At 43.1% G+C, this 27,678-nt stretch overlaps 1 protein-coding gene and 1 long non-coding RNA gene across 2 annotated transcripts; one reads left to right on the top strand and one right to left on the bottom strand.

Annotated features, from left to right (window-relative positions):
* The first annotated feature begins 7 nt into the window (after window positions 1-7).
* Window positions 8-3,230, top strand: LOC112964720. Its single transcript, XR_003253050.1, has 2 exons — window positions 8-944; window positions 2,023-3,230. It is a non-coding gene; the product is annotated as an uncharacterized LOC112964720 (long non-coding RNA).
* Window positions 3,231-3,325: 95 nt separating this feature from the next.
* Window positions 3,326-19,781, bottom strand: LOC112964719 (solute carrier family 22 member 5-like). The gene is made up of 7 exons (XM_026063195.1): window positions 19,706-19,781; window positions 19,475-19,601; window positions 14,749-14,849; window positions 11,238-11,452; window positions 10,219-10,401; window positions 8,954-9,089; window positions 3,326-8,145 (listed from the first exon to the last, which is right to left on the bottom strand). Exons 1-7 carry the CDS (start codon window positions 19,738-19,740, stop codon window positions 8,058-8,060), a joined length of 885 nt encoding a protein of 294 aa, XP_025918980.1. The 5' UTR covers window positions 19,741-19,781; the 3' UTR covers window positions 3,326-8,057.
* Window positions 19,782-27,678: the final 7,897 nt, after the last annotated feature.

Here is a 27,678-nt window from a genome sequence, read left to right on the forward strand (position 1 = left end):
AGAAACAGGGTGAGCATGTGCAGAAACCAGTACTGTGAAATGATTGTGAGGTTTGACAGTGATTTGGAAAGGAGAAAAGGATCCAAGTGGACGGAATACCAGTCTGGGAGCAGCAGTCTCTTGCCGAACCRGCACATCCTAGAGACCTGGTGCCACATTGAACTCGTGTTGTCTGGTTACGTCGATCACTCAATAACTCAGCAGAGAAGAGCCTGGGGCTTTGGGGTTTTTAGCAAGCCAAATTGGCGGGTGAAAAGCTTTGGCAGAGCTGGAGGACAGGCCGGGGGGACACGCGCAGCTGGCAAGGAGGTACCCGAACCCTTCACCGAGGCGAGCAGGGTCCTGGGGAAGGGAGCTGCCCCGGCGCGGGACAGGCTGGGGCTCGCAGCAAGCCAAGGCGCCGGGGATGGAGACRGTGGCTCCCTCCGGGAGCGAGCAGCAGCCTCGCAACTGCAAGGAGAGCGCTTCCTTCGTACCACCCCCACGCTTGTCCCTGCGGCAGCAGGAAGCAGCTACATGAACTCCGACAGTTTGGGGGGAAAAAAGGAAAAAAGAGCGCATCTTAAAATTTCTGATGGTTAAGGACAATTAATGAATAAATCAAAAGGACACRAACTCGGTTCACCCAGGGTCAAACCGCCCTCCAGCCGGTCCCAGTTCCGATTCCTCGAGAAGGATGCTTCCACACGGCGGGAGGAAGAGCTTCCGCCCGGGCGCCGGCAGGGCCACGGAGGGCAGGTTGGCAGCGGCCACGCGCCTGCCTTCGCCCCCGCTCTGCTCCCGCGCTCAGCTCGGCTGCCGGCTCCAGGAGGCAGCAGGCTGCTACGGAGAACGCGCCTTTAACGACTGCATGCTGTAAAACCATTTTCTTCAGGAATTTAATCAGCCTAGCCAGCRTTCTTCGGCATTTCCTGCGTGTCGCTGCTGCTATAGCTCGCCCCTGGGTAAGCGCAGGTCAGGAAGGGGAGGCAGGTGCAGCGGCAGCAGGCTGCCTCGCTTTTCAGCTGCAAGGCGAGGGGCAGAGGCTGCGGCGGGGCAGAGGCTGCGGMGGGGCAGAGGCTGCGGMGGGGAGGGCTGTCGGCACGGGAGGTCGGAGAGGGACAATGTGAGCGAGGCAGAAAACCGCCTCCCTCGAGAGATGGGCATCCACCTCTGGAGCCGCACAGACCCAGAAGAGTGGGCTCCCAGCTCCTTTTTCCCTTCCCCACCTACACGGTATTTGAAATTTGGGCCACGGGAGCCACGTCACYCGAGGTCACATCAGCTGCTGGCTGCCACCGAGGTGGTGGGAGGCTGTGGCACCTCAGGGCTGGGATCTCCCTGGGTCCATAAATATTTCCAAATGTTGAGGAACTCCTCAAGAAAGTTGAAGTTCTGCTTTACCCGAGTCAAGGCTCCGGACTTTTCCAAATCCATGGAAGCAAAGCACCCTAGTCCCTCTGCTGCCATGACGATGAGGACAACGCTCCTCCTCACAGAAGACACACAACCCCGGACACGCATCCCGTCGCACACCAACGCCTGATGCACCGAGGTCTGCACCTATTCCTCCTTGCTGGGCTGGTTCTTTCAAACCAGAAAGGGGGCAGGTTTCTTCCAAGAAAACTGAGAAACRGCTCTCAGAGCCCCCAGCACGGTCACCAGCCAAACGGTGGGAGATCCCGTTCTGCCGTTGCAGCCCCAGGCACTGCGCCCAGCCCGGCCCGCAGGCAGCGGCGGGTTATTTGCAGGGCCTCAGCCAAGTGCTTGGTCCTATAAAAGCGGCTCAGGTGGATGCCAGGTGCCCCAGTATCTTCTCCTCYCACTTTCCTACTGTTTTACTGAATTCAAGAGGAAGAAAACATATTAGAAGTAGCCCAAGTTTTAAAGATAGCACCCCTGAGTTTGGACCCAAGCTCTGCAAACTACTTTCTTCAGAAAATTTTTTATGAAGAAACCAAATGTGCAATTTAAAAAAAGAAAAATCATAGCTCTAATGGTACTTCACCTTTATCACCGTAAATGCCTTTTCTCTTTCTACAGGAGAGTAATTCAGCTTCAGGCCTCCTGAGCCCTGCTGCTGTATCACCAGCAGGTACCAAGTGAGCTAAGGTTTCCCCTCGCTCGAGCAGGCTGCACACACCGAAGGAGCCGCCCGGTCAAACTGTGCCCTCTCATCACGTACAGCATGGGCCAAATGCTATTAACTGAGAAAAAGAAAAAAAAAAAACAGGCCATAATAGGCGGAGTCCTGAACTGTTTCTTAAACCTTGTAGCGCATCCGACTCAGCTGCCCTTTCCCTGGTACTTCTGCTTTTCTACACGCGTAACCTCAATATAGCACGGCTGGGGGAACCCCCCAGAAACCCGGCGGCAGCATCTGGAGATGGTGCTTGCACGGCTCGTGATTACTGCAGGCCGTGCAGGGACCTGCCATGTGGTTGTGATCCACACGCTTCAGCAGCGCCTCAGAGAAATGTCTTGTGACTTTGCAGCGACGTGCCGTTTCCAACTAAAGGTGGAATTGCTGTTTTGCTGTGCTGCACGCATTTGCAAAATGCCTCATAGGGATCCATTAGAAGAGGACCCCCGACAAACGCCTTTTTAGCGGAATACCACGGGACTGAAGAGGATGAGGCTTAAAATCGGGACGGAAGGAGAACTGTAGCCCTCTCTTGGCGTTCAGGCAGCGTTTCTGTGCAGCGTGGCTGGACCAYGCCGGCGCGTCACCCGCCGGGTGGCCAGGATGCCGCTGAGTGCCACCAGCCCTCCGCGCCGGAGAGCCTCACGGCCAAAAGGTGCCCAAACCCAGCAGTTTCGCTGTTGTCAGTGGGACTTCTGCCCGCAAGCGTTCGCAGCGCCAGACCTTGACTCGCTTTGCCCCGGGGCCGGGCTAGAAGTGAGGTCGCTGCCCGGGTGCCAGCAGCAGAGTCCAGCCACCACCACCTGCCGGAGACACAGCGCCTGCGGAGGAAGGGGACAGGAAGCGAGTGTCCCCATTGCTCCTTCCGGTCATTCACAGCCCCTTCGCCTCTTCCGAAGACGGCAGCCGCCCGCCGACATTGCTYCTGTGACTGCGAAGCCCTGTTTGCTTTTAGCAAACATTAAAAAACCTACGGGAAAAAGTCACTATGTAATGAAAGACTAATCATGCCTGTAGGGCTCTAAAAAATGAAGCAGCTGTTGTACAAACRCCACACTCATTAAAACATGAAGGTGTGAAGAAAAAAAAAAAGAACACTTCATTTAAAGAGAATTCCTGATATGATTTTATTCTGAATTTTACAAACAGTAAGTATTTTTCTATTAAAAAAACTGTGTTAAGAATCAACTTAGTTACAGCTAGGAATACGTACATTCTTAGAAGAAACAAGTCTTTCATTTTGAAAATATTTGTCTTTCTATGTACAAGGCTGTGGCCATCACTAGTAGGTTAAATTACCCCCAAACGCATTTGTAAGCAATGCACTACGCTGGCTAAGCTGATTTTATGTTTTAAGGAAACCATTTACAACTGTCCAAGATAAAATTTCTATTCCACAAATAATAAAACACCTAAGTTTACTCACAGAGACAGTCCCATCAATTTACCCGTGCGCTCACGTGTTCACCCACACAGCACCTTGGAGAGCATTAAAAAGAAAAAGCCCCTGACTATAGGAAGGAACCAGCTGGAAAGCAGAGATGGGTTTAACTCACATTAATCACAAAATTCATGAGACCAGCAACACACTAGTAGTATTATCATACCTGAGAATGAAAGTCCCCTGAAAGAACGATACTTTTACAGTTGGGTAGGTGAACGGTGAGRAATTTCAGTACTGCCCGTCCTTGCRCTGAAGAGTTTCATGTAGAATTATCAAGGGGCTGTGCAATTTAAAGAACGTGATTAAGAGTTGAAAGCCCAGTCCTAGGCCCGACTYGCTCCAGTCCGAGTCACCGGTAATGCACCACCACCCTACGCTTTCTTTTTTCCAATCTGTAACCTGGAAAGAGGGGACAGGCCTTCACATCCATCAAGAGAAACAGTGTCAGAACTGATCTGAAGTCAGCTGCTTCTGAAAGGTAAGTACTGTTTTAAGCGCTACGTTCGTAGTCAGGAGAGTCCAAACTGAACATGCCAACAGACCCGGAGTACCAAGCAGGAACATCGCTCTGACCAAACCCTCCTTATGGTACGTTTGAGTTCACGACRTTTCCACTTTGCAAACAAGGAAACTGAAGTCGCAAGACGCGACTCCCCAAGGCGATGAAGGGAGTCAATCTTGGAGCTAGAAATCAAGCGATCCTAGTTCCAGGCTCCGAACAGATGCCGAGTCTTCCCTGGTGACGGTGCTGCGGTGTATGTTGTTCTCTAGCAGCAAGTAATTTCAGCTAACCAGAAGCACAGTCTGTATCGCCGGGGCGGGTTATGGATATCGGAGCCATTCGGCGTTTCCCAGGTTAAGCTTAGCCTGAATGCCAAAGTCCATATTACCCTCCGGGGCGGTACAAGGAGCTTGTAGCTTGATCACAACTCCTCTTTCAAAGGCAAATTCTGTCCCTCCCGCCCTACAACGACTCACTCTTTACTTCCACGAAGATAACAGGAGTACCCTCAGCAAAAACGAYGGCTCTGCCCAAGCGCAACAGAACAGGTCTTTGTTTACTGACTGGCGCACGAGGCAAACCCAGCATTCAGGTGCGTTCAAACACCCGCAGGAGAAACATTAACTCTTTAGAGAAGAGACAGTCTGTAATACCCCGGCGTGACTCCCCTCGGGCCTGATCTGGTACCGCGCATCGCTGTTGAGCCGCTCGGCTGAGAGGAGCATCTCCCATCRGAGCTCTGTTCCTCCCGTCAGCCGTAGGCAGCGGCTCCGCTGCAGGAGTGAAGCGTCTCGCAAAATCTGAAGTTGTAAGCGTGGCCCGTTCTCAGCAGATGCTCAGAAAGTAGGTCCTAATTCTGCTCCGCATCAACATAACGCTCAAAGCGACCTGCCAACAAAACGTCTGTAAGAAATATCACACGCTATCTAGAAGTAAGTTGTGGCAGAAAACGTCGCGCTCAGCACACCCCTTTCAGAGCCTCGGTGTTATCTGAATTTGGGACAACATCGGCACCGTGCGGTACCAGTACGTTATTCTCCAGGCAGCCACCGGCACCCGCAGTGCTGCAGCTCTCACCTGCTGCCAGCAGCGACATCGCCGCAAGATCACGGAACTGCTGTGCCAGTTCCTTCCATCTACGTGTTATTTGCACGGATCAGATCACCTGCCTGTTGGTGCTATTAAAACATTCCCTCAAGTTCTTTTGGGAACATATATTAGCTGGATTCTGACTACCCACCAAAACAAACTCCTTGTTTTAAAGATGAACTTGAGAATCGGAGTAGGATAATAAAGTAACCCAGTATGCGGTATTAAATATCTGTGTTTCTGATCCACACTTTCTGTTTTTAAAAAGATTAGCAAGGAAGGAAATACATTTTGTGACACAGAGTTTGCCATTGTGTTTTTGCAGTATTAGTCATAATTGGGAGATTCCCAATTTGGCTGGCTCCAAAATCACTTAGTAAACATTAGAGTATTTGAATATTCAAGAACAAAAGTCTCACTGTCGAGGCACATACCTGGATAAAACAGCGGAGAAAAACAACAGCTAAATCAGATGCTATTTGCACTTTAGACTTCAGGACAGGAATTTCTGTAATGGATCACGTATCAGACAAGCATATATCTTAACATTTCAGGGTATTTTCTGAAACAGATTACAGGAGAGGCTTATGGGACACAGTTGTTTACATTGGCAAGTTCATCACTAGGAAATTACAGCTAAATGTGTTTTGTCTCAAATTCCTGTGGTGATCATATTTCTTCTAAAACACACAAAAAAAGATGCTTCAGTATGTTCCAGTTCCTAATACTCTAAAATTGATAAGACTTATAAAGAAAAATATTTGCATTGAATTTGAGAGCATATTCTTTTGTTTGCAATGAATATTTCAAAAAAGGTGAGGAACTGACAAATTACATTGTGTCTTTTGGACAAGGGGACATTCACACCAACCGATCAGCTTGACAGGGAGACGGGTAGTTTCATGCACTCTCCTGGCATGGGTTTGCTCATGTCAAGGCTGTTAAATGATGTGCAGTGAGGCCTGCAAAAATCAGATTCTCAATTTTTGCGCTGGTTTCAAATCATACACTGCATTATAAACCCATCTGCTAGGGACCTGTCAAGCTATCAAAGCAAGAGTGACACTGAACCTGCTGAAACTTTGGGATTTCTCTTCCCAGAAGAGCTGACAATACAACATTCCGACAAAAACAAGTTTCTCTCTATCACTCTGTGACACGGTGGCACCGGCCAACTACCTGCTACATCCAGAAACTGAAATAAGCAAACGAGGGTGTGAGAAGACGGTGGGAAAGAGGAGCAAACCCTAATAATTAAGACATCTGCCACAGGAGTTAGAAAACTATAGTATGCACAATGTTTTCCACATCTTGTTTCTAAGGCAAGCAGGTTTAGAGGGCACAAAACAGCGCGTCAATCCAACTACTACAGTCTGGTCCCCACGGACAGAATATGGGGTGATGGTTAACAAAAGCCTTAAATCAGCTGATATTTAAATACAGTAGCAAAATGCTAAACTTTCATAAACAGCTGCTGTACCGGAAAGTAAGGCCCCTAACAGCTTTGACTATAGATGTTTAGATTCTGTTTATTAAACCTTTTACAAGACAAGASAAAACACAAGTAAGTGCCACAAAAAACAAGTGTTTTCATTATTCAAATCTGTCATAGCATAATGTAAATGCACTTTCAGAACAGCACAAATGAGACTGACATATATATAGATATAGATATATWTTTTTAAAGAAACACAGGTACTATCGGGGTGCTTCTGTGACCCAAGGAATTATTTCTTGGCAGACTGTCAACATGATTTCTTTTTCTTTTAACAGTTTAAAAAAAACTTCACTGATTTCATAAGTGAAATAACAGACCTCATAAAAATCACGCACTTGACACTTGAGAATCAAGAATCAGTGGTCAGAAGTTTATACCAAATTTTGTTCTCTGTAAATTCCTCCACATAAAGTCAATGCAATGGCATAGAACACAAACAATTTAGCTTTAAATATCATACTGATTGTGTGTGTTGTGCACGCAAGTGTGTGAAAAAGAGAGAATAAAAACAGACAAGAGAAATAAACATTCTGAAAACAGACCTACACTTGTTTGCTTCTGTCATTCAAATTGCACAAAAGACTTTAAAAACAATTTAGACAGAAAACTTCTAATGCATATCAAACAGGAAGAATCCCAAACTAACACCCCCCCTCCACGCACAGATGAAACCTTTTGCATCATTTAAAATAAATGTGGCCTTGAAGCAGGTCACATTCCAGTGTCAGATGTAAACAATGTCGTCATATATTTGAGAAACAGCATTGGAAACAATTTGTTAGCAAAACTTCAATGCCAGAAATATTTTGTGCAAGGCAATCCTSTCATTCCATTCTGAGTTAAAACATATCAAGTTTTAATTTAACTTTCAGAATCTTTCTTTTCATCTTCCTGAATTGGTTAAAAAGTTCAGCATGTGCAGTCACTTGAGTAAGATTACCAAGCGGCATGTTTTCATAACCTTCACTATAATAAATAAGTTTCCTTCTGCCCAGGGACAGAAGTCAAGGAATCAAAATTGATTAGCAGCTTTTTCTGGCAATTTTTAACTCTTGATATGCATTATCTCTGAAGGTTCACTGAGGAATCCCGGAACTCTGCCAGCCCTTGAACTCATTTCAAGCATCTTTCATCTGAACTATATGCTTAAAGTTACAAAGGATTGATCAGATACTGTTCCATGTTACTGATGCATTAAAACAGATGAGGCTGGAAATCTCATTGAAGGCTATACAGTATTTACGGTCATATAAAAAGAGAATGTATGGAACACAGTGTTCAAATTAATAAATAAAGTTAAAATTACAGGAAGCAAAGTGTTGCCACTAGCCCTTTCTAGAAGGAATATTAGAAGAAAAGTCCATTTAACTTTCAGTCCACCAGGAAGTAGACAGGAGTTTCATCAGAAAGATGTGCTTTTCAAAATCCCTGGGTTTCCTTCTTCCTCCCTTGAAACTCTTGTGCTATTAGGTGCTGGCCTGTATTTTAGTCTGTAAAAAAGAAAAAGAAAAAAGGAAAAAAGAAAATAACTAGTAATAAATGTATGGGAAAAAATATCTTTGATATCTTGAACACTATTTGACATTATAGTCTCCTAATTTTAATATCCTGTTGGCTTCGGTTGGACAGTTTCCATTCTTATGCCAGGTATGTGCTTATGTAACTTCCTAATCAGAGTCACAGCAAAAGAATAAATATTCTCTTTTAGTTCAATGGAACTAAATGGAATAGTTCAGCCTTTCACCTGTACTCATGTGACTTTAAGAGCCTACAAAGATAAACCTTTTTTTTTTTTTTAACAGCTTTCGATACTGCAAAATCATCTAAAACATACAGGCTAAAATTCCAAGACCAAGATTCCAGCCAGGCTCTTACCTCTTCAACAGAAGGGTTAACTAAATTACCAAAGCCAAACCCTCTCCCTGACCATACCTAGACAAGTCCTCCCCTCCTCTCCAGGCACTCTGCTCAAAGCTGTGTCTTGTAAACAAATCTTTCCAACTGTTCAGTCATTCTTATAACTTGTAGAATTCCTACCAGGGCATAGCCAACTTTTAACCAAAAACTTCTATGGTGTACAGGTATATTGGCCCATAATTACTTGTGCTATAAATTCATTAGTCTTTACTGTGTCAATCTGTTCTACTGCTGGTATGTTTTATACATAGCAAACTTGAAATTCTTTAAAATCTAAGATGGAGATATACAAGGAGAAATATACATATATACACACACATGTATATGAATTTATAGATAGAACAGATTTACTAAAAAAGAAGATTAGAAGGCAACACTTACCCTTTCACTGTGAGCATTTGCTCAGTGGTGTCAGGAAGAGGCATACCATAGCTTTCCGGCAGAAATAAAGTGAGAATTCCTGATAGTACAGTTAGGCTCCCCATGAGGATGTAAGGCAGGAATCTATCATAGGCACCTAGCAGAACACAAGAAAAGTGAACATCAACTTTAAGTTACCAATAACATTCGTACCTATGAACTTGAGTACATGGCTTTATCCCTGCAAGGTTTAAGCTTTCGGTAAAAAAAGAAAAAAAGACCCTCAGAGTCTAGCATTCAAAGTGGATTTTGATATATATGTAGGAACTCAAGAGATTAGGAACAATGGCTATGAGAGCAGTTTAAATTGACCCTATTGAGTCAATAAGATTATGAGTCTTCAAAGTACCTCTTCAACAAGCTTGAAACACAATTTCTTTGTGCTACGACTATTGTTCAGTGATGTTTTGAGATCCTCCTGGCTTTAACAGCTGAATAAAAATCCTGTTGCAAGGGATAACTTCACTATGTTCTAAAATCCAAACCAACCTAAACAACCCTTGTAACCTGAGGCTGAGCAAAAAAGAACAGAAGCAGTCACCCTTTGGTTACAGCACGTTAGCATGGTACAGCTAACACAAGACATACATGAAAGATATTGCCTGAACCTTCCTGGCGCAATATGAAAACAAAGAGATGTAAAGAATTCTAACACAAAGGCCAAGACTGGTATGAATGGAGAATGATACGAGTGTCTGGGTGTGCACATCTACCTGCAGTTTCACAAGATGCCCCAGGATCTGGAGACAAAGAACAGTCAGCAAATCCCAATGACTCACAGAGGTGGGACACTGGTCACTGTCACGTCCAAAAGGGTAAAAAGCCTCTCCAAAACCTGCACACGGTTGCCAGCCTAAGAGCAACGCAGGAGCCACGAGGAGGACTTGACAGTTGGTGCCCTTCGTCCTCCATGTCATCGCAGTGGATCCCGGACCTGACATCTGGACACAAGCATCGTGGTGCCAGACTGCTTGACATATGTCTTTGATGCACATGTTCTGATGCTGGTGAGGATGACTGTGAGTGTGAGTGCAAGCGAGTGAAAACTATTTTATTTCAGTTTATTTTAAACAAAATCACCTTCCCCTCCTATAAGGTCTTGCACTGATGTTTCGGATGCAATTATGTCAGCAGAATTAAGTTTTGTAGGCAGTACTGAAACAATACTTTCCAAATACCAGCATCTGCCCCACTGCGTGGTACCAGACAAACAGCCAGTAACTTACCAAGGTAAACAAAGTAAGGCGAGAGGATACTGCCCAGCCTGGAAGCCATGGAACTTGCTCCAACTCCCATGTTTCTCACTACTGTTGGGTAGAGTTCAGCCGTGTAAACATAAACCATTGAAAAGGCAGATGTGATCCCAAATTTCCCTATCATCACCAGGAGAATAGATAGGACACGAATATCTGAAATCAAAATGCAAGAAAACCTCCAATAAAACTCTGACAAATCACCATATCTATTAATTTCATTGTGTTTGCATAACTCCTGTCTAATTAATTACAGTATCCGGTGTCTTTTTTTCCTGTACACATCTACAAGCATGAGCAACTTTTATTATTGCTAGGACTCCAAGTTCTTGCTCATTTCCTTTTGTTTATTCTTTGATTTGTAAACACATGTTATGCACAAATCTCCTCCCACCACCCCATAACCATATTCAACATCATTATTAGAAAGAGATCATAACCATCTTAATCTAACTGGCCTAAAGATATGCATGGTTTGATATCCAATAAATGTTATTTTGCCCCTTTTTAATTGCCCAACATTATTTTAAGTATCAACACTTGTTCACTACAAGCTTCTTTGCTTATCATAAATGCTTCCACAATGGCTTTTCTGGAATACAATCGTTTCATAAGCCGTAAAGATAAAATCATCGACAGTTGTTCAGGAAGTAAGTTCCGCAGCCTCTTGGTAAACTCCATTTAGTCTAGTCCTAGTTTTGCTCTAGGACCTTGCCGGGGCACCTGAGATGTACATTACGGTAAAACCGGACTGCAGTGCTTATCCTAACAGATCACAAAGCAGATGGCCCACCTTTAGAAAAATGTATCTGAATTGACATGCTGTGTGAGCTCCCTGTGCAGAAGCACTGGGAGACAAGGAAGAGGGGCAAAGATAGGAAAAAATTATCTACGTTTAGCCTCCTCAAGATACTTTTCGTCCACATCTGCCCAATGCATGGTACCGGACTTCACCTAGCATACATGCTTGATATCAACTAATGATTCCATACGTGCAGGCACCAGCTGAACGAAGAGAAGAACACAGCCTCCTAAGAATAACGCAGCAGCCATTGAATACCGTCGGGGGAAATGGCGAAGCAGCAGCCAGGAAATTATATAGGCTGGAACTTCAGTCACTGCTGAGAGGAAGCAGTTTACATAGATGTCTCCATGCAAGTTAGGTGTGTCAAGTGAAAGTCCAAAATAACCAACAGAGATTATCATCCTGAAAGAAGCAGAAGAACAGTATCAGATAGATTTGCTCTTCTTCCTGAGGTTCATAAAGACACAAGTTACCAAGAACCTCTTTACACCTCCGTTAAGCTCAGAAATCACAATTTCACTGTGTAAAGCAAATTCAACATCTACGCTATTCTTTCAGCTTTGAAGTAAGCATCTAAAGTGCTGACTTCAGAAACAGCAAGGTAACAGTTACACAATGCTGCTGCATTTCATTTGTTGAGTTTCTCCGGAATTCAAAGATTAAAAAAAAAAAAACCCAAAACAACCATCCTATTCAGCACTAACATGGTTAGGCAAGTCTGGAGCTGTTGCTAGCCTTGCTGAGGCACAGGCCTATGAGCTCACCGGTGCTGGATGTTCCTGCAGCTACAGTGATCATCATTTCTGCTGTCATTGCATGACTTTGCAGCTATCCATTCCACTCGCATTCAGACCTTGCAAAAAAGCTCTCAGTATCTGTCACTTTTAGATCTTATTTGTCCCTGCTACTCAAGCTGATGGAGAGGGGCTGATTGCTTCTCACATATGCCCCCACGTTTCAGGCCACCTCTGAGAGAGAAATGATTCACCCATAACGTAGGGATACAGAAGTTTGTATTACTAGTGGTTATAACCTTAGCCTAAAAGTCTGGACTACTGAATTTAGCCTGCTTCTGAAGCTGAGGCTTTTCATTATGTTTAGAAAGAGACAGTAATAGTGAACTCTGGGTAGACAGAAATGTTTCTGTGTCATTACCCTCCCTGCTTTGTGTACAAAGTCAGAGAGGAGGAGTATGGTGTCCTGGCAGACCCGAGCTGGCTGGACAGCATCCAAGTCCCATTAGCGTGGCTCCATGCCTGGGTCAGGCAGTAGGAGAAGACAGCACTCAGTGGTGRGGAAACGTTGCCATCTTAACTGTGCCACTGCCAGATGGGAGCCAGCTCCCATTTGGTCAGAGCAAACACACAGCTGTCCTTGGAGACAAATCCTGCGGTATCTTGGGAGACGCTGGGAGAAAGTTATACTTCACCAACAAGTAACAAATGGTAAACAAGGAAACAGAGGACACTGGATCAGGATATGTAAAACAACTAGGCACAGAGCGCTTAATACTTCCTTTCCTTCAGCTTTTATAATATAATAGAACCTAGAGATGTTAAGCAAAACACTGCACAGCACAAAGCAGATCACTGTCCCTGACAGAAAGTTATGACCAAAGATTAGTCCTTCTCTTCCTTGCTTCACACAGGAAGAGCATTTATGGTCGAATTGCTTAAAATAAAGTTGTCAAGTATACTTGACAAGGCATAAAGTCATATGACTACAGGTAAACCCGCATTTCCGTGTATGATCTGCCAGCTAAAGCTATTCATTTCAAAAGCAGCTATTGTGCAGCGTTGTTGATGCTGCACAGAGCACGCACCTCTGTGCTCCCAGAAGTTACTGCTACATGCAGTAAACTAGCTGAGCCTTCTGGAACTCACTTTCAGTAGCAGTTTGCCATAGTTTATCGTATTGGCAAACCTTCATACAGGCAAGAATTTTCTAGGAAAACTTCAGGGGTATTTACACATTTCAGGGTGATGAGATGCCAAATTTTCTCCTCCCTGATGCAAAACTAGCAGAGAGATTAGTTTAAAGGCCTGCTACGCACTCAAAATTAACAAGCCTATTTCAAACCCTCAGCAATATGTGACGGTGATGTACTGCTATCTGCAACAACTCTACTGTATAGAGCTTCTTGTATGAGACCCTCCAAATCACAGCTCAGAACATACCATCTGTGGGTCAAAAAACATTGCCGTGGATCAGCATAGGATGCTTTATATTTTGGGAAATGATGTAAAAGGAGGTTAAGCAACTGACATGCAAGGTAAAAACAGCAGAAAACTCACCCCAACCCACTGAATACTTTTCTGCAAGACTTGCAAGAGCAAATAAGATTATGCAAGTCAGTCGCATGTGTTTGGCTCTTTCTTCCTTTATTAGGCAGTAAATAGTCATTCAGCATATGGAATGGATTACACACTGCCATGTCACTGTGGTTCTTTGAAATGATTTGTCCTACCAGAAATGCTGTTCAAACAGGTTTCACAATTGGTACATATACATCCATGCACGCAAAATTGGCTGTGCCTATGAACTCTCTACTTCTTATAACCATGTAGATTATAAGAAACGAGGCAGTCTCAATTCTCTAGTTCACTTCCAATTAGAGACGAGCCATCATTTGGAGTTAGAGAGAGGGAAGACAACAGTATATGGACATCGCATTGACATCTCCTCAAAGAAACAACATGCCCCTTTCTTGAGCTGTTCTCCTTTCAAGATCCTTTCTCAGTGTGTCAGGAGCACTGTGCTTTGCAATGGGCAAGAGAAGCYGGCTTAAATATCAGCCAAATCGTCACCTGATCCAAAAAGCCACACCACACCAGCTTGCACACGCTGGTAGAACAGCAGACTAAACTCCAAGCTTTTGCCTCACTAAGGCAAAGGAATGTTGTTCAAAGAGACAGCAGACTCAGATCCAATGCAGCTGAGGGACTTTCTTGGTTAGGACACAGTAGGTACATGCACTAATTAAATATCRCTTTGATAGTCTCTGCCAGGATATAAGTTACCCTCCTCATTTTATCTCTTCTGCAAACACAAACAATATCAGTTAAAGCCTCACTGAGATTTCCAACACAGGAAAATGGCAGCTGTTTAATCACACTGAGCACAAAGTTTTGCTTCAGCTAATGCAAAACAAGGTTGAGGATGGCAAGGGAAGAGGCTGGTTAGCATGAAAGTCTAGGAAAATCTCAGACTAGAACTTCAAAGGCAGCTTTATCCATTTAAGAGGCAATATAAAAAAGATAGGAAGATTTTCCCCACAGGTCAGCCAGCGCTGCGTTCAGACCCCTGAAGAGTAGTTCTCCAACTGGGGACAGGGCACAAATCATTCCTCTTAGAGGCTTCATTCCAGGCACATGAGAATTCCCCGACTCCTAATACTGGGCAAGATTCCTATACATCATAGTCAGTTGATTCAATTCTTGCTTAGTTCAAGATAGGCTGGACTGCTTCCGAAAGAAAAAACAATCCAGATGTGTTTCTAGACTGTTGCTGAAATAAAGAACATATGTAACCAGAATCATTTCGCTTCAGCCAGTGGCTCACTGTTTCATGAACTAACCAATTTTGTCCATACCTCTTTGGAATGCCTTAGAAGTTCTTGCAAAAGTGCTCAAAGAGCAGTTTCTTATTGTTTTGCTGCTGGTGTGCTTACATACTCCTGAACCACAGTTTTTCCTTACCAGAGAATCACTGACATAATTGTGATAGTTCGGATATTCTGGGTTTTCACTAGATCCAAAATGGTGTATGCTTGTTGCTTCTGGGAATTCAAGTCTTGCAGCTGGAAAGAAAAAACAAACATAGGAACACTAACTTCCTGCAAACAGAATTATTGTGAAAATAATCCCCCCCGAACAATTTATACATCAATATTTTGATAGAGCCTTGGTCCCTTTCAACACGCTGCAGAGCAGGAACATGTGCCTCAGTTTTAACCAAGGGGGTATTAGCCATAAGAGCCACCTACCTGTGAAAGCAATTCTTCCTTCCTGATTTAAAGTCACTTAAAATTTAGGCTGAAATTAGTATTAATTTTCTCTACCTGAGGCCCCATAAAGCAACTGCTTATTGTTACTTTTATATTTGAATAATAAGCAATAGCATTAATTTACAATTTATATGTCACTACTGGCAGGGTTCTTAAGTCCAGTTTTGAGCACTACACCTTGAGGACCATGCAGATCAACTACACCCAGTCAAGAAGAGAGCAATAAGAATGATGAGACATTTGAAAAACGGGATCTGTAAAAGAGTGAAAGAATGGGGTTTATTTAGCTCAAGGGCCAGAAGACCGAGGGAGACTTAGAAGACTGAGAATGGTCTTCAAAGACTAGTAAAAGGAAGAAAGCAATAAACTGTCCTCTATGTCCACTGCAGACAGGGCAAGAAATAACAAGATTAAAGTGCAGCAGGAGAGATTTAGTAAATGACTCCTCATGTTGGAGCTAACAGTGATGCATTTAAACCCATCATTATCTACCACTTTTAAAAATCTGCTTCTATGAATCTAAGCAAAAAGACAACACATCCCTTCTCTCTTCCGCCTGAAACCTCCCAGCTCTTCAAAATAAAACAACTTCCATGTAAACAATGCAAAGATACTCATGCATGAAGCATTCTAACAAGTTTTGTGCTTGATAAGATTATATAAAAGCAAAGAATTTTTAAGAATGTGGACTTTAAATTAGACTCCTAAACAAAGAGTACAAGGGAGGGATTTTTCACAACATGTAAAAGGTGACCTGAGAGCACAACTTCCATTGATTAAAACTGTGAACTCTGACAAAGCAATACTATATGGCTGAAAAACTACCTTTTCTAGACACACCATAATTTGCCATCACAAAAGATGCTAGGTTTCAGGATTTCTCACAGGCTACTCGCTTATCAATCTCATGCTGATTTTTTATAGTCTCACAGTAAGAATGTTATCAAGATCTTGGTCTCACAATTTTCCACATGGATACAAAATATCCTAACAGAAAAAGAATTTATGTGAATCTGGGAGTCTATTAACAGGTAGAAATCTAACAAAGAAAGAAACATCCACCTTAGCAGCTCAAAATTAACAAATGAAAAAAAGTAATAATACTGAAATATTTTTAATTTCAACACTTATTACATTGTTAACTGTCTTGGCAGCCCATAACTAGAAGAATCACTCTTGCCTGAGAGAGCTCTACTATGCGCAAACACAAAAAAATGCATACAAAGCTTTCTTCCTCCCATAATTTTTCCAATTCAGCATGAGGGAGAATGTCATATATTAATTGGGTATGTTTAAGGACTGAATGACTTTTGTTGGCACTATGTACTTCACGGTGTGTGTAAATGATTATCAGATAAAAGTAAATTATGATTGTAGCTTCAAAATAGTGCAATCACTAACTACTATAAACTTTTCAGAAGTCTTGCTGTCTGATCTAATATAATATACTGTACTCTGTTCTAGTTTAATTTACAATACTTTTTTTCCTTAAAACATCAGGCTAGCCTAGTGGAAAAAGTTAGATGTATTCTAGGACGCAACATACCCATCAAGAGACAAAAGCAACCATTAGTTTAACTTAATTCTCAAGAACCTCTTCATATTCAGTTCTGTGCCAGTTTCTTTTGGCAAGCTAGTTCCTGGAGACTGTCTTGGGGCCCTTAACTCTTGTCCTTCAACTTAAAATATATATTACCTCCTCAAAAYCTTGTAAACTTTATCTGAGATAACGGGAACACAGGTGTCATTACAGTTGATGCAACGTCTGTATTCAGGTGAAAACCATTTCTGATGCATATTGTGTGGAGGATAAAATARCGACCAGATGTTCATGCACTCCAGGCTTCAGTGTATCTGCTTTCACGAGTCTTCGTTTTCCACTAAGGAAAACGGTTCTATTTTATAGTTGTCACACTGCCTGAAGACAAGCCTCCCACAATACAAACTGCAGTCAGCTTTACAGCTCACAGCCCTTTCTCATAAATCACATGATCTTTCCTAAGGACTCTCCAGTTTTGCCACTATTTGTTGCCAAGAAACCAACAAACAGGAAACAAAAAAAGAAAAAAAAAACACAAACAAACCACAAAACAAACCCAGGAAGACAGTAAAATTCAAAYAGTCACAGACTATGAGAGAAAAGTGCCCTGCCTTTCAGCAGCTGGATAACCAGGCAGTATAATCATTAATAGGACAGGTCAGAGCAGGAAGGAATGAAAAGGGCTGGGAGGGCAAAAACGATACTTATCATCCAAAAATTTAATCCCCTTCACATGGATTAATTCAGCACCTATTTACACTGCGCAGCTTGTCTGCAGCTAGTCACCTGCTGGATCCTAATTGTTTTTAAGTCTCTGGGGTCTAAATATTCCAGGTGCTGCTTTCCAGCCACATGGGATCTAGGAATATTCTTCAGATGGAAGCTCTGTTTACTCCTCCATCCAGAATGCACATTCCAACTACATGAGGCCTGAAGTCCAGCTGGGATTTCTGAGAACCTCTCCGCAGCGTAAGCATACTTTCTAGAAACTCAAGAGATGTGTGCCTCCTGCTTTACAGTATAAGTCTTCAGARAGCCAACAAAAGAACAGGGTAAACAGACTGCTGCTGAAGAAAGACTTTGCACAGGTTATTTTGTCACAGAATTATTTTACTTAAAAAAGAAAAAAAAAAAGATGGTCAGGAGTTTTAGAGTTAAACAAGAGCCCTTTAGTCTAGCTCATTTTCCTCTGAGTGTCAGAATGTTTGTGTGTGTTTCTAGAAGCCAACGGGCTATGGTTTATCTGTTTGATCGCAAATAAGCAGTGTGTACTCCAGCCGACCCAGCGGCAGAAGTCGGCATTTCCCCCTCTGTCCACTGTTCCCAGGGCCACATCCCCYATCTAGCCCCTGCCTTCTGCTGCTTCATAACCCAGCCCCATTCAGAGGCGGCAAATAGATTAATATTTCTTTCTAAGAAAGGGAGGTGGAAATGCTCCTGGGGCAGTGGCCTTAAGCAGATGTTGGAGCCAGAGCTAAACTTCTGTTCTCCTATTGCGGTGCCGGGAAYGAGTGAATTTTCATGTCTACAGCAYGAGGAGGAGGACAGAAAAAACRTGTTCCAATGAAAATCCAGGKGAAAAGCCATTATCAGAAGGTCTGGGTTTTCCCAGCATTCTCAGTCTATTCCAGCCAAATCAGGATGCCTGTCCTACTTTCTACAAAGAAGTCTGCACAAACAGGATTGTTTGCACCTCARCTAACTTTAGCCCAAGCTGAAGCTGTTTCAGTCTCAATAGCAACACATTCCAGTTTAATGGCTAACCATTTTCCTCAGTATGGCAGAGAGAGGCCTTGTAAACAAAGGGAATACACAGGGTACAGTGACATTAACAGCAGATCTATTTTCATATCAACAACTGGCAAATGTCAGCTATCAACCAGAACACAACTGGGTAACTGTGCCCAGACACGCTCTACAGATCTGCCTGCAGAGGTTCCCATTCTCCTGGATTATGCAAATGATTTGATTTATTCGTCTGACTTCTGGAGGTCACATCTGAATGCGTCTGGAGCTGCTTCTACACTTTAAGGCCAGCAACAGCTCAGGCAATGGAGAAATGCCTAGAGGAAACAATGGCATGTTGGAAGAAACGGATGGGGAAGAAAAGATACTGCTAGCTATTCCATCCTAAAGGGACTCGAGTTTTGACCTCTTTTTAATATGGAGTAGAAATTGAACTAGAATACCATTATTTACAGTGCCACTGGTCAGGATTAGTCCTGTATTAGACTGGGCAAGCATCAAATCTGTTCAAAGCAGAAGTATTACTATCTGCATCTAATCATTGAGACACAGATTGTTCTGTTCAAAAAGATCAGCGGCTGGAAGAAAACAAATAAAAGAGGCCAAGAGCTTATACATTCTCTGCTGGGTCCAAGACATACTCCTCAGAGCAACATGGCCAGGTCCCAGTGGCCTTAAAGACCAGAATCCTAGGATATTTGTCAGCTGCCTGGGCTAGGAAGACTTACTGTACTCAGAGTCACTGGGATAAACCAGACTCTCTGCTAGTTTGCCACCAGCTTCATATAGCTATCTTTAGATCACAAAATGATAGCTAAATTATCAAACAAATTCACTACCTTCCCCCCAAAAGCTACAGTTCAAAAGGAAAAGATGGCTATAAACTGGATCAAAAGGATGTTTGCATTAGAACATTGCATGGGATTGAAACAGCAAGGGCTTTACAAGTCTTAATGAAGTGGGGGAAGGGTATTCTGCTTCAAGGCTTTTTCTGAAAAAGGATGACATTTTACCCATTTGAGAAGTGCATAATATGCTGCAGGCATAACTCARTTCATATGTCTGGAAATTAATCACTCTGCCTAGTCATTAATAGGTTGAGCAAACAACTTTACTGCTAAATAAATCTTACCTCAAYAGGGTCAAGTATTACGTCTGGGGCTGTAATGCCATTCATTTTCGCAGCCTTTCGGATGATGGCTTCTGCCTCTTGAAATCTTCCCTGAGAAATCAGCCATCGGGGAGATTCTGGAATGACCCTGCAAAAAGGTTCAGGATAAAGTGTCTGCATTTCCAGAGACAGTACTGCTGCAGACACCAATACACACTGTTCCAAGCATGAAGAGCTGAAAACTTGCCATACCTTGCAGGTATTATAGCAACGACAACTGAAATCATAGAGTTACAAAAGCAGATTAGTATACTGAAAAAGAACAGACTAAAATGCGTTCACGGATTAAAGAAATACTAASGAACTGAGCTACGATTCAGAAAAAAAAAAGGCAACCAAAACTTTCAAAGTATGGAGAAAAAAGGTTCAATTAAAGGAATTCAGAAATGTGAAAATATAAGCAGCATTCTGTATATTAAGAGGCAAATGCTTAGAGTAACACACACACACAAAATYAGTAATCATAAATACTGTCATAAAGTCAAGTCAGAAAGGGGAAATCACATGAGTCATTCAACCTCCTAAGAGAAACTAGATGGAATTAGACTATACTTGCTAATATAAGAGAAGAAACACCACCACCGTGTGGACTATTTAAACTTTACATGCCACTTAAAAGTAGTATTTCATTAACTATGGAAGAAAACACCGAAGTCTCACAGATATGCAAGCACTGCTTTTCAGCTTGTACTGCTTTGCAGCTTGTCACATCTGTGTCACACTCATCATTGCCTGGCTTTCCAAAATAGCTGGTTTCTCATTCTGCCCTTAACTCAGACCTACTCTTACAGCTCATGGATTTCAGCTGGTGCAGGAAGAARTGGATTCTTTTGAAATGATAAGCGAGAGCTCACCTTTCAAAAAGCAAAGGATGGATTTGAGTGGAAAGCAGCTCTAAGCCACATTTCAGCCTTCACTGAGCAGCCCCCAGGGTAACCTGATGCAAAGGGGAGGCAGCGGGTCAGAATCTGGTGCACTGTTCCTAACAGACTTTAACTTAACATGGCTTGTTCACTTCCTTGTTTRACTGACAGCTGCAACGGCGACAATAATCCTGAGAAAAGTGTCTTTTATCTATGAAGCAATATATTTATTTATTATGTTTTTTTCAATTATACTTTTCTTCCTGGTTCATGTTACATTTAATCAATTTTGACTTTTTTTCTTACAAACTAGCATACTGCTGTGTTTTCAGGTTGTARAAGGTGCAGGAGAGAAGGGTATTTTACTTCATAAATTGAGTTCCATGTTTGAGTTCCAATTTTACTGCAATGTATAGAAATACCTCCATTTTTTAGTTTGTTTTTATCATCATCAGAACAACGCATAACATTTGATGCAAGTTTCCTGCTAACTATGCCTATACAGGAGATCACCTATTTACTTTTTCCTCACAGAAAAAAATGTCTTCAGATCACATATTTTCTGCATCTATTTAACCAATGCCAAGCAGGGAAGCCAACTATTTTTGCTGGTTCGTTATATTCAGAAGCAGCAAAATTTTGTTAAAAACAAAAACACAAAAACCCAACCCCCAAAAGGAATTCTCAAGTATTTCCAGCAAACATTTACAGTGAAGTAAGCGTGAGATGGACAGGCAATATGAGAAGGATGCACTCCAGCCCATAGGAAAATAAAGAACTGAACATCAGAATCCTATAGCATTTCCAGACAGCACTGGTGACCACCATAAAATTTTCTCCAGGCATGTAGGCCTGCTCGGTATTTGACACCCTTCTGGAACACCTACTTCAGCAAAAGTCAAACCTCTGAAAACCAGGAAACCAGCGTAATGCTGTGCACTTAAATGCTCTCCTCTGAAGCTGGCAACAGCCTCTGGGAATTAATTCCTTACATTCCAGTTACATGGAGCACTACAGCAGTAGCMACACTGAGTGTTGGAAGGACTCTTTGGAGCAGCCATGGAGAGCTGCAGGGCTTCTCCTGACAACTTCTGCATGTCAGAAAAGAGAGGTACCCGTGTGCCTCGGCAGCTGCAGCACACCTCATCTCAGCAGTGTGTCACGTAAGCCACCTTGGTGAAGCGGCTCAGGGTTATCTGGACATGGATGCTACCAGCAGGTGGGAGACAGTTAACAGTGTGGCCTGTGGGTAAATGAAAATATAGTGCCAAATGATGTCGCATATAAAAGCTATTGCCAGTGAAGGGAATAAAGAGAGGAACCGGTAAGCAGACATGTGTCTGTGGGAGAATATAACAGACGTTTGGCTACAAGACTTCTGTTCAGAGTATAAAGGCAAAGTGAGCATGTGAAATAAGAATGTCAGTGCCTTACTCAAGTTGAGTAGAATTATTASATGAGTATGTTTCTTTTGCTGCATTTCTTGGTTTTCGGAAATTTAAGTGTAAAATATCAGTATTTCTTATTTTTTTCCCTAAAAGATGAGTTTTCTTAATTTTTTATTCCTTTGCTCATGCAATCCCTTAATTTTCTAGGAGCCGACAGAAAATGAAGAACWGTTTTCAGGTATGAGTTAGAGATCACTTGCACAGCTACAGACTCATGTCTAAAAGATCTTGGGAACAGGAAAGGATGCAATGCCCAGTCTTCCACCTGCCCAGTCATGGACTTTATTGTTAAAGGCTGGTTGGCATGGAGTCTGGATYGTAAAGATCTGCCGGCAAGACCTTCTAAAGGCTAATGTATTTTAACTTGGTTACACTCACCACCAGAGCGGGATGCAGAGCAGCCCAGGTAAAGTAAGAGCGAGAAGCAGCGTCCGCCAGTCTCTGAGGAAGTAAGCAAACAGCGGCAGCAACATGTAGCCAAACGCGTAAAATATGCAAACGCCTAGTGTGCAGAATAGTATACGAATTGATTTGCCAAGAATTTCRGTGCCTGTTCAAAACAAGAGAGCGAAGATTAGTATTTTAACTTAATAGGAACAAAATAACTTACCAAAAATAACTTTAAAAACTGTCTTTGAAATATATTACATGGGGTAGTTACAGCAAATAACACACTCTGCCCTCCAGTTCTAGAGGCACCACAGATCTACTTCATGCAATGATCCTGCACCAATCTAAGTAATTCTATAACGAGAAGAGAGCTAGGCCATGCGGTACTCCTGGAGCTAGAAGTGGCTAAGATTTCTGCAGTTCTATGTTCTTAGAATCTTCCRTTTCACTTGAAGACTTAAAAACACAGAAGTACTACAAAACATTCATGCCAGTTAACTTCAGCTTGATCTCTATATGGCTCTCTCCAGCTTACGGAGAGAGATCAGCTTCTTTAAAGAATAACTCAGAGAGGCCTAAATTATGTTCCTGCCRTCTATTGCCTTCTAAAAGGCTATTTCTCTAGTAACTGGAAAACTTGCAAACTCTTGGAGCCTATACTTGAAGCTCGTGCATGGTAACTAACAAAAGCCAGGCTACTGTCAGTTGAATTAAATGCACTAACAGGGGTCAACACTTCCCTTTAGAAACATTTAGGGACCTGCAAATCAAGAGAGGTTGAAAGAATATAATCTTCTCTGTAGATTTCTGTAGAAACGAGGATTACAGAAGGTGCAGCACAATGTCTGCTGTGAAGTTAGCAAAACACTGTTTTCACAGCCTGCACTGGCTTTCTTCAGCTCAAAAGGAATTTCTTGCCAACATTTGTTGCTTTAGACAGTTACTGYAATTAATATTAATTGAAAAGAATTTTTTTTTTTTTGAAATCTCAGATTCACAAGGGACTTCACATTCCCTTCTGCTGATAGTCTCTTAGCTAAACTGAAAGTACACAAAACAAGAATCATTATGCCATTTAATTTTTACTATAGGCTGTTTTAAGGAGACTTTATAATGTTTATATTTTTTTTCTGTTATAATTTTGTACATCAAATATGCATTTAGGCCCTAAATGGAAAATACAAACACCTGGAAATTGTGTCTTACACATCTCTCCAAATAAAAGATGGATTTTGCTTCAAATAATTAATTTCTGTTTTTTACCTTTTAGAACGGTAAGCCACAGAATTGATTCAGACTGCATTTCTATCAACTGGAAATTTCCAAAGAGAGTATGAAATATTCATGCTTGGTTAGGACATACTCTTAACAGTGGTGCTTGGCAAAACAAATCAACCCTGGCCAGTATTGAAAAGGAGCAGGGAACTGAAGATGACTAGAGAACACATGCTGTGCCCAACAGTAGTCCATACCAAGAACAAACGCTGCCACGTAGTTAGATATTTGTCCCATGCCGACCAGCACAAAGAGCACTGAAAACATCTCCCAGCTGGTACAGAAGACCTGCACGAAGCTGAAGCCAGTCTGCATTCCCATAGTTACGAACAGAACATTCTTCCTGCCAAACCTTCCATGGACAGATTAAAAAAAAGATTATACAACAGCATGAAAGAAATCTTCAGAAATGAAAAGACAAGGTTACTCATATGCATATTTAGGTAGATACAAAATACCTGCAGAAAGCAGAGGTTAAGGAAATGTGAGACATACACAACTGCTCTAAATACATTAAGAATTTCACTGGCCAAGAGGAAATAATATTCCAAAGCCACAATTTAAGTGCAACTTAAACTTCAGGGAAGTGATGGAACACTATTCCCTCTTTACTGATAAGATGAACAGGGGACAAATCATTGGGAAGTAAATTAATTAAAACCTAACAGCAGTATTAGATGCTCTTTCTCTTCTAAGTTGCACTCAGGCCATTATACAGATCAGCATGTTAAAAAAAGAAAGAGAGACAAAGCTTTCAGAAGAGGTGAAACTCAGGATTATAAGAGGCTATGATCAGTGAGTGATCTCATGCTGCAATCTTGGTTCTACTTAGTAAAAATGAACTAAATTTAAGGAATTTTAGCAACTTTCTTGAGAGATTGAGGTATTAAGTGAAAAGAAAACAAACAAACTAAACCCAACCCGTGTTGGGTTCAGTTATCAGAGAGTCAGTCCCCATGTCTTGGTCTGGGTATCTACATAACTAAGTAGGCTTCTTGGCCTGTGACAGGAAGGCTAAAGAATGCAGGTTTCCGCAAACCTGTTTCGAAACTCAACTTGACCACAAAATCTACAGTTGTGTGCTATAATGCTTAGACAGATTAGAATGAATTAAGAACAGACCACCAGCAAAATACTTTTTCAACCACCTATTACTTCTGAACTATTGCTTCACCCCAGCACTCCGCCTGTCTGTCCCCGCAGCCAGGCATGCAGGGCTCAAGCGCACTGCAAGGCTGTTTCTGTAGCAGACCAGTAGATGGTGGCAGACTGTAACAGTACGCAACGGAGTGCAGGCTTGCCAAAGCAGCCTCAAGGGGTTGCTAGGTGTACTTGGTCTTTTGATCATGAACTAGTTGCCCTTCAGGGGTTATGAGAGTATCTGGATGAGCTGCACTGTACATTTAGCAGTATTTGTGCATTTCTTCGCCCTCACAGCTACCACTAGAGTCCCAGAAGTTGTCCCATCTTCTGGCAGGCTGTCAAGAGTCTCATGGTCAGTCCCCAAAGGAAAGGAAAGCACAGTTAGCAGAGGCAGCCAACAAACACAGCAGTTCATGCAGCGGTTCACACAGAAGAGGCCAGCAACACTCCTCAGAATGGCAACCACATCCGCAGCAGAGGTGGTGACGCACCGCAGGGCACAGTCCCCAGCAGCCGCTGGAGCAACCAGCCTTGTAACATCAGATGCCTTGACCCAGACAGAGTTCTAGAGGAAGGATGCAGCTCTGCAGGACTTGGGCTGCAGGGAGAGCCTGGGGCTTCTCGCTGAGGCTAGGGCAGCAGGAGATGGCCTCCTTGACTGCAGATGTGTGCTTGCTGAGGATCTGTATCACAAGTAAAGGAGCTGCAGGAGAGGTCAGAAGACTGCACAGCATCAGGGGCGATGAGCAAGAGACCTACTAGCACTTCTCCAAGTCCCTACAGCTTCAAGATACCAATCCCCCAGCCCTACCAAAGGAAGAACAGAGAGAGTCTGATCTTACTGGGTTGGGAAATGGAGACTCCCATGATGGTGAAGGCTGGAAGCTTGTGACTTCTGGCACCAGGAGGACACCTCCTGCTCCACTGCAGACCGGCAACTACAGAAGCGATTCAGTGCCCTTATAGCTGATGAGGGGCTGAGAGCTGTCAAATGAAGCATCTGAACTGGAATGAAGTTGTGAGTGATAACAATGGGAGACCCACATCTGCTGTCCTGACCCACCATCTAGGGAGATTTGCTGCTTTTGGGGGGATCTGGGATCTTCTGGAAAGAATGCCAAGGCTTGTCCAGCCCTCAGACTATTACCCCCTGCCACTCTTCCAATGTAGGCAATGATACCGCCAGGGGAGACCTGGAAAGCATGAAGTGTGACTGCTTGGCTCAAGGGGGGATGGTCAAGGACATGGGGGCCCAGGTGGTTTTCTCCTCGATCCTGCTGGTAGGGGGGAAGGGTTTGAGGAGGAGTGGACAGATCCTGTACGTCAACAGTTAGTTGTGTAGCTGGTATCAGCACTAGCATTTTGTTTTTTATGACCACGGACCCTCTTTCTAGGAACCTCTTTGAGGAAAGCACTGCTTGGAAGAGACAGGATCCACCTAAGTGGGGCAAAAGCATCTTTGCCAACAGGTTTGTCAACTAGGTCAGGAGATCTATAATCTAGGAATGACAAGGGAGGGAGATGACAACCAACAATCAAGTGAGGAAGTAGTGGCCTGGGAAATCAGCACAACTGAGTGTCTCCCTCAAGTGCCTGTACACTAATGCATGTAGCATGGGAAACAAACAGGAATAGTCAGTTCTGCAAACATTTTGCCTCGGTCTTTATTGGTAAGAATGACCTTCAGAAATTCCAGGCCCCTGAGACCAGTGGGGAACTCTAGAGCAAGGAAGACTTACCCTTGATGGAAAAAGATCAGGTTAGGGAACACTTAAACAAGCTGGATGCACTGAGTCCACAGGTCTTGATGGGATGGACCCATGAATGCCAAGGGAGTCCGCCAATGTCATTGCAAGGCCACTTTCAATCTTTGAGATTATTGCATGGCAATCAGGGAAGGTTCCTGAGGACTGGAAGAAAGCAAGTGTCACTCCTATCTTCAAGAAGGACAAGAAGGAAGACCTGGGGAACTACAGGTCAGTCAGCCTCACCTTAATCCCTGGGAAGGTGATGGAAAAAGTAATCCAGGAAAGCATTTCCAAACATATGAAGGGCAAGAAGGTGACTGAGAGAAGCCAGCATAGATTTATGAAGGGGAAAAGTCATGCTTAACCAACCTTAAAGCCTTCTACAATGAGATGACTAGCTTGGTGGAAGAGGAGAGAGCAGTGGATGTTTTTTATCTTGACTTTAGTAAGGCTGTTGATACTGTCTCTCAGAACATCCTCATAGACAAGCTGATAAAGTACAGGCTAGATAAGCGGACAGTGACGTGGACTGAAATCTGCTTGAACTGCCAGGCTCAGAGGGTTGTGATCAGCGGCACAAAGTCCAGCTGGAGGCATCACTGGTGGAGCACCCCAGGGTCAATACTCTTTAACATTTCATTAATGACCTAGAGGACGAGACAGAGTGCACCCTCAGCAAGTTAGCTGATGATACAAAACTGGGGAGAGTGGTCGATACACCATATGGTTGCACTCCATTCAGGRGGACCTCAACAGGCTGGAGAAATGGACAAACAGGAATCTCATGAAGTTCAACAAGAAGAAATGCAAAGTCCTGTACCTGGGGAGGAACAACCTCATGTATCAGCAAAGGCTGGAGACTGACCAGCTGAAAAGTAGTTTTGCAGAAAAGAACCTGGGGGTCCTGGTGGACACCAAGTTGAACACGAGTCAGCAATGTGCCCTTGAGGCAAAGAAGGCCAAAAGCATCCTGGGCTGCACTAGGTAGAGCATTGCCAGAAGCTCAAGGAAGGGGATCCTTCCCCTGTCAGCAGTGGTGAGACCACATCTGGAGTCCCATTTCATATTTGTCCTGATAAACAGGAAAGCCAGGGTACTCTGGGTCTAGAAACATAGCAAAACCCCTCAAATTTCTACAAATGAAAAAAGCACTGTTTCTTGGAGTATGGCTGAACAGCATTCATACTTTCCACCTTCCATAAACATTGGACTTAGACCCTGCATTTGATGATGAGGAAGAGAAGCTACAGGCATTTAGAAACAGASAATTATAAACTTGACTTCAAAAAAGAAAAACA

The sequence above is a fragment of the Apteryx rowi genome, unplaced genomic scaffold (assembly GCF_003343035.1).
Source record: "Apteryx rowi isolate R43461 unplaced genomic scaffold, aptRow1 scaffold_2, whole genome shotgun sequence".
Classification (NCBI taxonomy): Eukaryota; Metazoa; Chordata; class Aves; order Apterygiformes; family Apterygidae; genus Apteryx; species Apteryx rowi.